Genomic DNA, 12,236 nt, shown 5'->3' with positions numbered 1-12,236 from the left:
TTAGGAGCGCTGCGTGTAAGCACACTAAAGCATGCATACATACATATTAGGTACTCCGTTTCGCGGATACCGCACTAAAAGACACCCGAAAACACACTTTCTTACATTTTTGATCCACGGTGGTAGAACAGTTATTTATACTATCCTCGAATATTTGCCCGCATTCCTATGCTCCCCTCCGCCTTGGAGGGAGGAAGTATAAAAATACTGGTACTTCCGGGTATGCAAACGCACGCCGTGAGGTATGAACGTCGGGATCTTGCTTTCTGTCACCGGCTGTTGACTCGCAGCAGGAGTGGTGCGGCCCTCCGCCCTCCTCGGTGATCAGCCTACGTCGGCACTGCACCTCAGCCCAGTCCCGGCACGCATAGACACGGTTAACTCTAAAGAGATCGCAAATGTACCACTGGACCCTTCTTCCGGGCCGGTAGAACGGCTGTTTCCGGCGCTGCAACTGGGACTGTTTCTTCCGGCTGCTTAAGCCGCCTTTTCCGGGGCGGGGTTATACCTGTAACCAATCACAGGCTTCGCGAAGAAGTGCAGACAGCAAGACCCGCCAGTGCCGTCCTTCACTCTGCCAATCTGCATAAACCAGCTTTCCGGTCGCTGCTCTCAGCCTTCGCTCATTGGAGTCGGGTTAGAGTCCTACATACATGGAAGTCTCGTAGAGCCCGCAGAGACAGCAGAGGTGCTCTGTGGTTTTTACATGCCCCTGTTGGGAGGGGGGAGGTAAGGCCCAGGGTCGGGAGCCTCCCGGCTCATTCTGGTGGCTGGGCAGGTATGCCTGTTGCAAAGCCCCCGTTCCTCCCTGTACACCCCGCTCCTCCACATTGATGTTTATTGAGCGCCTTATTGCTCAGAACAGGGTTTGCAAAGCTGGCGTACGAGCATTACCAGTCCACCACTTGCTTCCCAATAAAATAATCGTTACCTTTCACTAAGTATCATTTTAGTAGTTTATATCGCCATTAATTTGCAGTGCTATATCAAGCAACAAGTATGAGGATTCAGCCAGTGACGAACTGAAGCAGTGAAGTGACAGCTTTAATTTTTCTTTACACACGTTTTTAACTTTGCAGTATGATTTTTTTCCGGGCTATTATCAAAAGGATAGTCTATGTAAACAATTTCTAATCATCAGGATTTTTTTAGGGGTTTATTTTTGGGGCTGGTGGACCGAACTAGTGAATTAAAATGGCCTGGGCTCTCAAACTACCGCTTGCAGATGAAGTCATCGAGTCAGGATTGGTACAGGACTTCGATGCCAGCCTCTCCGGGATTGGCCAAGAGTTGGGAGCTGGAGCCTACAGCATGAGGTATGAGTTTACCAAATGTGCCAATTTTCTTTGGTATCCGTACCTCTTTTGCGTACATAACTGCTAACGTAAAAACATTTTCCCATGCCATTAGCTCATCTGTGTCTGTGGTGAAATATTATATAGCGCGTAGTTGTCTGTTTTGTGCCATTCAATTATATACTTCTCTTTTCTGATTGACGATCTTTCTTGGAAAGTTGGCGTTAAGAGCAATGAGGAAGGGAGAGACTGGCAAACCAATAGTTGCAATTGGGTTAATTTACAAAGCTTTTATCTTGTTTAAGTTGCTTTTACACCTGAATCAAGGCAGTGCAAGTGGTTGTGATTCATTAAAGGTGCCTTGTACTTGCACAAGTACGTGTTATATATTGTATTGTTTTGTAATTTCATTTATATAGTGCTTACTACCCTTGACAAGGCGTTAAAGCGCCCGCTTTTCGGCGAGTAGCATGCTACTCTGGAACCCAAAAAGGATTAATGGTGAATTAGTATTGTGAAAATTGAGTTCATTTGAGTGGTGGACATGTGACTCTCTGTTAGATGGATTGAAAAGGATAATGGGTGGAATGGTGTGATTGAAGAGGGAAGAGTCTAGAAAGTGTTTAATAGGAAATCATAGAAGTAAGATGAGGTTTGGGATGAGTATAAGGAGAGATGGAGGGAAGAATCTCTAGAAATCGTTTAGGGAGATCTTAGTAATAAAATGAGTTTTGTGATGAGTCAAAGGAGGAATAGGTGAAGGAAGAATTTAGAAGGGTTCATTTGGAAATCATAGTAGAAGAATGGGGGTTGGGATGAGTCAGAGAGTGGAGATCAAGGATATATTTAGAGAGGTATAAGGTAAAATGTAGGGTAGTACATCAGAGGCAAAGTTTTTTTTAACTTATTTTTTACAGTAGGAGTAAAGTAATACATTAGATACATAAGTACATATTTACATCAAGAAATACATATATCAAGATACATATTATCAAATTAAATGTTTATCTACCGAAGGATATAGTGTACATTTGTGATTTGTGTTGGAGTATGGTGATTATGTAGGAAAGAGACAACTCTTGGGTAGTCTCCTGAAAAAAAAGATAGTTTCCTGTGTATCTTATTTTTGGGGTAATGAATTTCATAGTGTGGTTTCTTGAACAGAGAAAGATGTGCCACCTATGTTTTTAGGTCGAGCCTAGCGCAGCGTGCATGCGTTGCACTGTAAGACTTTATGAAAGGGCTTCTAAAATCTGACCACACGCTCGTGCGTGTGCTTTTGTTTTTGTCACAGGCTTTTGGTTTTTGTGTGCGACTTTCTAACAAAGACAGCACGCAATTGGGCAAAGGCGGGTGCATGTCGCGCCTTTGCTTCGCTTATGGCCTAATGCTTGCGGTTTCCCGCATGGGCGCCATCTGTTTTGAATTATCGTGTCCAGACGCGTGAGCAATAATTCAAAACAGATGGCTTGCTGTGGCGCGCGCACCACTTGTGTGCTTTTTTTGTTTAGCTTTCGCGCGGCCGCGCTTGAGCTGCTGAGTCTAAAAGTTGTAACTGGTTGTGTTCCTCCGCCTTCAAAGAAATTTGTGCGCTCTGCCCCATGCCTCCGGAGCCAGGACTTTTGCAACGCTCCTGAAAGTGAAAAATACAGGCCGCATGTATGTCACACGTGCAGAGTGTTACAGCGCCTGCTAGTTTTAGCCCATCCATAATGATAAACACCCTTCTCAGGCGGAAGTCCTATATTATTGTTTACGGCTTGTCCATACATTAGCAGGCATTGCCAGCGCTGCTTAAAAAGTAATGCAGGCCGTGCATGCTGGTCGCCAGTCACACCTTTACTCAACTCACTCCTACCGAGTGCTTTGTAAATAAGTTGCGAGTCCTGCGCTTTAGTTCATACCGCAGTCATTGCTAGGCGCCTCGCACAGCAGCCACAAGCCCCGGTGCAGGCAGGAGTTGTTGGAGCGCCGGTGTTTGCCAGTGAAAGATGCAGTGTTTTGAAGGGGCTTGCAGGTCAGGTTGCTGAAATAAAGCTCCTGTGACAGCCGAGACAGCAGGCACATTTTTGAATGAATGACAACGGAAAGAATCCAGAGCGCAAGCTTAGGGACAGGAAGGGCCCAGGGCCTTGTGAAAGCACTAGCCTCAGATTTGTGGACTGCTTCCCCGACCTCTGCTTCATATAAATGAAGTGAGTGGACTTTTAAAGGCAGCAGCTCCTTAATCTCCTCAAGTAAGCAACGCATGTTAAAGACAAGTCTGACTTAATGCTGGGTGCAGCCAAATTAAATACTAAAAGGGGAGGGAGGAATGTACTTGAATAATTAATTGTTGTAATACGAATTAACGTTATGAATGGGTTTCTTCATTCGTGTGTGTGCCTCTTCATTTGTGTGTGTTTGCATTGTGTTTCTGTGTGGGCACGCATTTATACATATTAGTGTGTTTGTACGGATGTGTGTATGTGTTTGTGCCTATTCATGTCTGTGTGTGTATGTGTGGTGCGTGTGCGCCTATTCACTCGCAGGTGCGTGTTTGTGTGTGTGCCTCTTCATTGATATGTTTCCCGAGTGTGTGCATTGTGTTTGTGTGGGCACTCATCTATGCATATTAGTATGTTTGTAAGGATGTGTGTATATGTGTCTGTGCCTATTCACATGCACGTGTGTATTTGTCTGTGGTGTGGTGTGTGTGTGCGCCTATTCATTTGTGTGTGTTTGCCCGAGTGAACGCGTTGTGTTTATTTGTATGCGCACCGCACTCATCAATGCATATTAGTGTGTTTGAAAGGATGTTTGTGTGTGTGTGTTTGTGTGTGTTTCTTTTCAATATGTGTGTAGTTACCTGTATGTGTGCCTGCGTTTGCATGGCCTAAATGTATTTTTGTTTGTGTGTCTGCGCTCGTCTTTATATACAAGTGTTTTTAAGGGGTTGCGTGAATAAATGGCTCTCTGTTCTGCGCCTGTTTGTGTATATGTGTAAGATTGTGTATTTGTTACGGCTACACTGTGAAATAAACATGTATGGAACTTGGCGATAATGAAAAATAAAAACAATACAACACATGTTCCAAGTCCTCTCCAAGCCTTGTTTACTCCAAATGTTCGTTTCAACAGTGTCATTTCGTGCCTACAGATACCCACTTCGACGTGTTCCTGGCACGCATGGTATTCAGACTTTGTATGTGTAGTAAGCCTGTTCGTATTTTTTAAACTGTATTTGATTTGATTGGGGCCTGTATTTAAGGCTTAATATATTGAATCTTATATTGATTCCTAACAATACACTCACATAATAAATATGTACAGAATGTTAGGGGTACTTCTTGTGTGAAGACTGACATTTATTTTGAGGGGTTGCATACACTTGTGTGACAAAAGAAATTGCAATGTTTCCAAGCAAACAAAAACATTCACTGATCGCAAATAGTATTTTCTGAATTGCCAGTGTTTTATTAACCCCTTACGTGCGGGGAACGTTCAGCGGTCGTCGCGTGCACTACCTCGCTAGTGCTGCGCACGTCCGCTGAAAGTTCCAATCTCATTCGCACAATGGAACGTTCCGCACTAGCGCAGAATATTTTCAGCGCTGGCAACGGGTTAATTAACCAATGCATTTTCTAATCTACTGGGTTCTGTTCAGTTTATTAGAATGTCATGATAGGTAGACAATAATGCGACAATGTACTGCATAAGTAGCGTTTAATAAGCTGCATTGTTTGCATTTTCCATAAATCCTAATTCAACCTACTAATTACCACATTGTTTCAGGCGTTCTGCCAGTCACACAAGCTATATCAATTTAAGCTTGATTTTAAAGTAATCCCTACACCGATCACACTCTCACTTTGCTGTTGTAAATCATAACAAGCTTTGACATAGCCAATAGGCCTCGCCTTTGGGACCGTATAAGTGTTTCGCCATGCAACAGTTGATTTTGTTACACCAAGGATATTGTGCTGTATAACTGAATACTTATAAAGTCCCAAAAGCGAGACCTATTAGCTATGTAATGCTTGTTTCTCTTGTATGGTGGGATTTTGAGGCGAGGTGCCAATCTGGAGCCGAAGTTCCTTTTGTTGAATGTATTTGTTGATTTTAATCCTGATTCATTTGACCAAGTTATCTGATTTATTTATTCTTTTTAAAAAAAAATTCTTTATTGGTATTTTTAACATATACAGCACACAACACTTAACATGTAATCACATCACATTTTGTATTTACAGGGGTGACCGTCCATGCGGCTTAGCTTAACGTTGTACAGTATGCCCCTAGTGCCCATGACCTGGCACGTCCCTGCAGTTCTTCAGTCCCACATATATCACTGCAGGGGCTGACTGTTGTGTCACTAACACCTGACCTTACCAGTGTGCCTATAGCTTGACCTTAATGGTCATCTAGGCATTCATGGTCCAGTGGGACATTCTGAGACTCCATGCTGGAAAAATCTTCCACAGCCTTCACACCATTATTGCTGCTCATCTGAGTGAGACCCTCTGATCCATTATGGCTTGCATCCAACAGATTCACTTCAATAGAATTCTGACAATGGGCTAATGGTGTATATTAGAGAAATGCAGCACTTTGGACTGGTGTAACATGAGGAGCGCTGCATCCAGCCTGCAGACAGTGAAGTTCGTGCTTGCCACTGACATTTATACATTACAAACCTATAACTTAGGTTCAGTACATCCAGCACACATACAAAGTAGCTCACAGTTGCATTCATATACTCTTGGACCATGAAGGATGTTCTCACTTGCGCTCAGCATTGACAGCGATCGCTCTGGGCTTATCATGGTCATCTCGTAGCACCACTCCAATGGACTCCTTGTGTAACCTTTGAACGTTGATTGTGTTTTTGAGTTCACATGTCCAGTACAATGTGTAGTTCTTGATAGATATTCTGACACAGACTGCAAAATAAAATATCCGACCCGTCAGCCGGTTGCTTTGGCTCATTTTACCATTGCCTTCATACTTCTTACACCAGCGCTACACCCTCTCTGCTCATTAGTCAACAATAAGGTAGCAATGAGTGGCTGGAGGCCACCATAATTCCGGCTGACGTAAAACAGAATTTCCTTTAGTTTATAGATCTCGCCTGCGTAGGCTGCGCATGCGCAGTCTCGCTGGTGAGATTTTATGATTTGGAAGGGCTTTGCGTATCGGGCTTTAAGCCCCGCCCCTCTTTCCCATTGGCTGGCATCACCGTTTATGCTAAACTGTGGCCAGCCATTGGGAAAGAGCATTCCCTGACGTAGACTTTTCTGTTTTTTCCAGACAGCCCACTTGGACGGGCTCAGTTGATTTACTTTCGTCGTAAAAGGTTTCTTATCTTTATGGGACCATGTTGGCCCCATAAAGACAAGAAAGCTTTCAGACGGATGAAAGTGAAAGCGGCTCTTTTGTCGATTTAAAAAAAAAAAATCTGTTATGATACTTATCTAAATACCTGTGTTAGTTTTAGTTAGCACACAAGTCAGCTGAGCGGCATGATTACAGGGGTACTCAGAGGCAGGGTGAGAGAATAAATGCCCTCTAACCAGTATCAGGAACAAAGCATTTCGATTGATAATCCTCACACGACAGACCCCCGACCCCTCACCCAGACCTCTCATCCCTTAGCCTGCAGACAGTGAAGTTTTTGCTTGCCACTGACATTTATGCATTACAAACCTATAACTTGGGTTCAGTACATCCAGCACACATACAAAGAAGCTCACAGTTGCATTCATATACTCTTGAACCATGAAGGATGTTCTCACCTGTGCTTAGCATTGACAGCGATCGCTCTGGGCTTATCATGCTCACCTCGTAGCACCACTCCAATGGACTCCTTGTGTAACCTTTGAACGTTGTTTGTGTTTGTGAGTTCACATGTCCAGTACAATGTGTAGGTCTTGATAGATATTCTGACACAGACTGCAAAATAAAATATCTGACCTGTCTGCCGGTTGCTTTGGCTCATTTTACCATTGCCTTCACACTTTTTACACCAGCGCTTCACCCTCTCTGCTCATTAGTCAACAATAAGGTAGCAATGAGCGGCTGGAGGCCACCATAATTCTGACTGACATAAAACTGAATTTCATTTTAGTTTATAGGTCTCGCCTACGTAGGCAGCGATCCCTGCCTCTTCCCTCCTGCCCTCAGTTGTCTGTGTATGGATCCCTGTCTCTTCCCTCCTGCCCTCAGTTGTCTGTGTGTGGATCCCTGTCTCTTCCCTCCTGCCCTCAGTTGTCTGTGTGTGTGTCCCTGCCTCTTTCCTCCTGCCCTCAGTTGTCTGTGTGTGTCCCTGCCTCTTTCCTCCTGCCTTAGCGCAGAGAAACCCCACTGTCAGGGACTGACATCTCAGAAGTGGCATGCCTGCAAAACGGCATCAGGCAGCCGACTGTCCCCAACCCCCATCATAAGCCAGAGGGGGTGTGTGTGTGGGGGGGAGGAGAGGGGGGTGTTGGTACACAACACAAGCAATTAATATCAAGGTAGGATGGATTAACTCCGAAAGTATTTTCACAAACCTGGATTTTCACTCCTACTCTGCTTTCATGTTTGATTAGATTTCGCTCCTAATGTCCCAAACAATTTGAATAAAATTCAGCACATAAAAATGGAAGCGTGCACGTTAGCAAACACATATTTTGTGTCCCCTGGTGTGGAGAAGATTGTCGTTTACTAACGTTAGGCGAACAAAGTGTCTTCTCATAAATATTTAATATGTACCACAGAAATACAACAATCAAACATCAACCAAAGTAAGATGCTTTCGGAGCTAAACAGCACATATACCGAGACAGGTGTTTTGTTCCCCAAACTGCTTTTGTAGGAACTTCATCTGAACTTGAAGTTATTAAAAACTTAGAATACATATTCGGCCTAGACATCTAAATCTCTTTAAAACTTTAAAGTCGTCACCACTTAAAAACTAGCAGGTGATAACAAAACTTTACCCTCCACAGTGCTCACGAGCTCCTTCATGTGTTATGATAATGTATACCAGCGTACACCACTTCATTCGTGGACATCCAAACATGATGAGACTTCTCCTTTTTGCACCAATAGCTGAGTACAACTGTTCCTCACAATTTAATTATCACATTCAAAGACATCAAAGCTTCTTATTTTACTGATTTAATTTCCAAGTATTTGGTATTCTATCGATTCATAGCTTTACAATTGTATTCAAATAAATATAACTTAGATGGTGTAGACTCAGTCGCACAGTTATTTTAGAGTCTCCAAAATGAACACATTTCTTACTGAAAACTCCACAGTAAATCAGTCGCCACAATTGTTCTGAGGCAGCACTTCAAATAACTGTTCTAACCCATAATGTGCTTTGTCCAACCCAAGGTACATCTGTGATTCAAACTAACAAATATCAAACTTCCTATCAATTAACATTATCCAAAGAACAGATGCTTTACCTTGATTGGTGTTTAGCACCCATGTGAGATTTTATGTCCGATTCTGGGCCTTTCAGTTCCTTTACTGAATGACCTGTACGCATTAAAGTGTCTTTTTAGGTCGAGCCTGTCAATGCGCGTGCGCATTGAGCTTGCGAGAGATATTGGGGCTTAACGAGAGCTTAACCATTGGCGATTTGATGCTGTGCTCGTGAAAAGCAAGCGCGTGCACCTGAAAGCCAGCCATCTGTTGCTTCCCCAGCGTGGTGCCACCAGCAGCTTCACTTGAAAGGGATCCGCTCAGCCCCCTGCTGCATCAAAGGCTTTCATTTCGCAGTTTTCACGGCCTGGCGGCCGTGTCGCATTTCTCCTCCCCCCTCCCCACAGCAATGCCAAGAGCTTGTTTCACCAATTGCCCTTCCTGTCTCTTGTTTCTATCGCAGTCGAGTTCTCTGGTTACCTTCTCTTTTCCCTTTTTTGCATCAGTGTTTTCATTCCCACTTCCTGTGCTCTCTCTGTAGGCAAAGTTTAAATGTGTTCACCCCTTATCTTCCTTATGCATGCCCAGTTCTGTTTCTTGTCTTCAGCCACCTCTCTGTGCACAGTTCTCGCTGCTTCCATCCGTTCCACAATCTCTCTCTGCAGACTTTCTGATGTTTACTTTCTCATCTTTCCATACATGCACAATTCGCTGTGTATTCTTTATCTTGCTTCAATTTATTCGCTGCTCCCTCTCTTTGCACACTTTTCTGTACTTACCCTCTGTTTAAACCCAACTCTCTGTGCAGTTTGTTTTCTTTCTTTCGCCCCGCCCTCCAATATTACACTCCCACAGCTGTTAACTGGTCCCAACTAGGGAATTGTTACAGTACTTAGCTGCAACCCTCCAAATAGGTGTCCTGAAGGCAGTTAAATACAGCTTTGTTATTTTGCCCATTCAAAAGTGGGCTCTCAGCCGATGCTCCTATTCTGCGGAAGTCAAGCAGAACTGAATATTCGCCCCTAATGCATCAGGACTAGCTTGCCTCCTCAGTCAGATGATCACCGCGTCTTAGCGCTATCATGGACCCTTGACTTGCTTTAATTTTAACATCTCTCACTCTTTCAAGATGGAACTTTTTTGAACTTCGTGTGAAAGCGCCTCAAGGTCGTTGTGACCCGTGTGTGCGCTATAGCCCAGCTGGCCCCTCGTAACTTGTGCATGATGGTGGTAGGAGGTAACTCATCTGCTGGAGAAACGTCCTAGCAGGATGCAGAGTGTGAGTTTGAACCCTAGCAGGGCTGGCTGCGTGCCGTCCTCCCACCGTCAGGAAAATGACTTTCATTGAGATGCGGGAATTGTTACAGTACTTAGCTGCAACCCTCCAAATAGAGGTGTCCTGAAGGCAGTTAAATAGCTTTGTCATTATGCCCATTCAAATAGTGGCCTCTCAGCTGATGCTCATATTCTGCGTGAGTCAAGCAGAACGGAATGTATAAATTCGCCCCTAATGCATCTGGACTAGCTTGCCTCCTCAGTCAGATGTACACTGCGTCTAAGCGCTATCATGGGCCCTTGACTTGTTTTTGTTTGTATTAAGCACATCATTCATACATTACCTTGCCCATGAGCATGCGTAGACACAGGCACAAGGACTAGCAGACAAGCACACACAAAGCATTCCTCACACTTTCTTTAAAATACCTTCAGAGAAAGTCCCAATGCTCTCGCTTCCGCTCTCCCACACTCTAAAGCAGACATTCATTCACACAAAAGGCTCACAGCAGGATTAAAAACATTGTTTTTAATTCTTACCTCCCACAGCTTTCTTCTTTCTTACTCTGAGCCGACTGCCAGGAATTCCAGTGTGCGCACAACTTCACACCTGTGATTTACAGTGCAGGGTCTGATTGGACTCTTATCACTCACAGCATGATACTGAGCTTGCCAGAAACTGAACACACTAACATAATGTAAATGAGCGTCTCCTCAGTAGGTCAGTAAGTCGGCACATGTCTAGAGCGGCACTTTGGCTGTCAGAGTAGCGTTCTGACAGCTTCTGCACTCACAGCCTCACTAGTACCACGGAGCCTACCGGTTATTACTACTGCTACTCTCATTGGCAGCGAAAAATTGCCGGTACACATGTCAGGCTACCTGTGAGGACCGGCCCATTTAAAGCACTGTCTTGCTCTTGAAAAATATCCGATGGAGAAAAATATGTGAAGGTCCTCAGAAATAAGTACCAGTAGCAATCACCGGCTCAAATTAAGCACTGGCCCTAATCCCACTCCAAATTGAGGCACGGGTGCTGCAGATAGAACAAGCATTTTTTGTGCCTTTCTGCCCTCTGTTAGACTCGTTTTTCCCTTGTCTGCCTTTATGCCCTTATGCCCTCTGTTAGACTCGTTTTTTGTGCCTTTGTGCCCTCTGTTAGACTCGGTTTTTGTGCCTTTCTGCCCTCTGTTAGACTCGTTTTTTGTGCCCTTCTGCTCCCCGTTAGACTCGTTTTTCTGCCCTCTGTTAGACTCGTTCTTTGTGCCTTTCTGCCCTCTGCATCACCACATCATCACTCAGCGCTACCCCAGCATCACTCAGCACCACCATATTATCACTAAACACCACCACATTATCACTCAGCACCACCACATTATCACTCAGCACCACCACATTATCACTCAGCACCACCACATTATCACTCAGCACCACCACATTATCACTAAGCACCACCACATTATCACTAAGCACCACCACATTATCACTAAGCACCACCACATTATCACTCAGCGCCACCCCAGCATCACTCAGCACCACCACATTATCACTCAGCACCACCACAGCACCACTCAGCACCTCTCGGCATCACTCAGCGCCACCCCAGCACCACTCGGCGCCACCCCAGCACCACTTGGCGCCACCCCAGCACCACTTGGCGCCACCCCAGCACCACTCGGCGCCACCCCAGCACCACTCGGCGCCACCCCAGCACCACTCGGCGCCACCCCAGCACCACTCGGCACCACCACAGCACCACTCGGCACCACCACAGCACCACTCGGCACCACCACAGCAACACTCGGCACCACCACAGCAACACTCGGCACCACCACAGCACCACTCGGCACCACCACAGCACCACTCGGCACCACCACAGCACCACTCGGCACCACCACAGCACCACTCTGCACCACCACAGCACCACTCTGCACCACCACAGCACCACTCTGCACCACCACAGCACCACTCTGCACCACCACAGCACCACTCTGCACCACCACAGCAACACTCGGCACCACCACAGCACCACTCGGCAGCACCACTCGGCACCACCACAGCACCACTCGGCACCACCACAGCACCACTCGGCACCACCACAGCACCACTCTGCACCACCACAGCACCACTCTGCACCACCACAGCACCACTCGGCGCCACCACATCACCACTCGGCACCACCCCAGCATCACTCGGCACCACCACATTATCACTCAGCTCCACCACAGCACCACTCAGCACCACCACATTATCACTCAGCACCACCTCAGC

General features: G+C 45.5%; 1 protein-coding gene across 1 annotated transcript in view; it reads left to right on the top strand.

Annotated features, from left to right (window-relative positions):
* The first annotated feature begins 512 nt into the window (after window positions 1-512).
* The window catches only part of TFCP2 (transcription factor CP2), a 311,771-nt gene continuing 300,047 nt past the window's right edge, over window positions 513-12,236 (top strand). The window contains exon 1 of the mRNA XM_086965818.1: window positions 513-1,316. Coding sequence (XP_086821944.1) covers window positions 1,195-1,316 — 122 coding nt within the window. The 5' untranslated portion in view covers window positions 513-1,194. The remainder of the gene's footprint in view (window positions 1,317-12,236) is intronic.

The sequence above is a fragment of the Lissotriton vulgaris genome, chromosome 1_1, assembly GCF_964263255.1.
Source record: "Lissotriton vulgaris chromosome 1_1, aLisVul1.2, whole genome shotgun sequence".
NCBI lineage: Eukaryota > Metazoa > Chordata > Amphibia > Caudata > Salamandridae > Lissotriton > Lissotriton vulgaris.
This window is presented reverse-complemented; position numbering and strand designations above follow the sequence as displayed.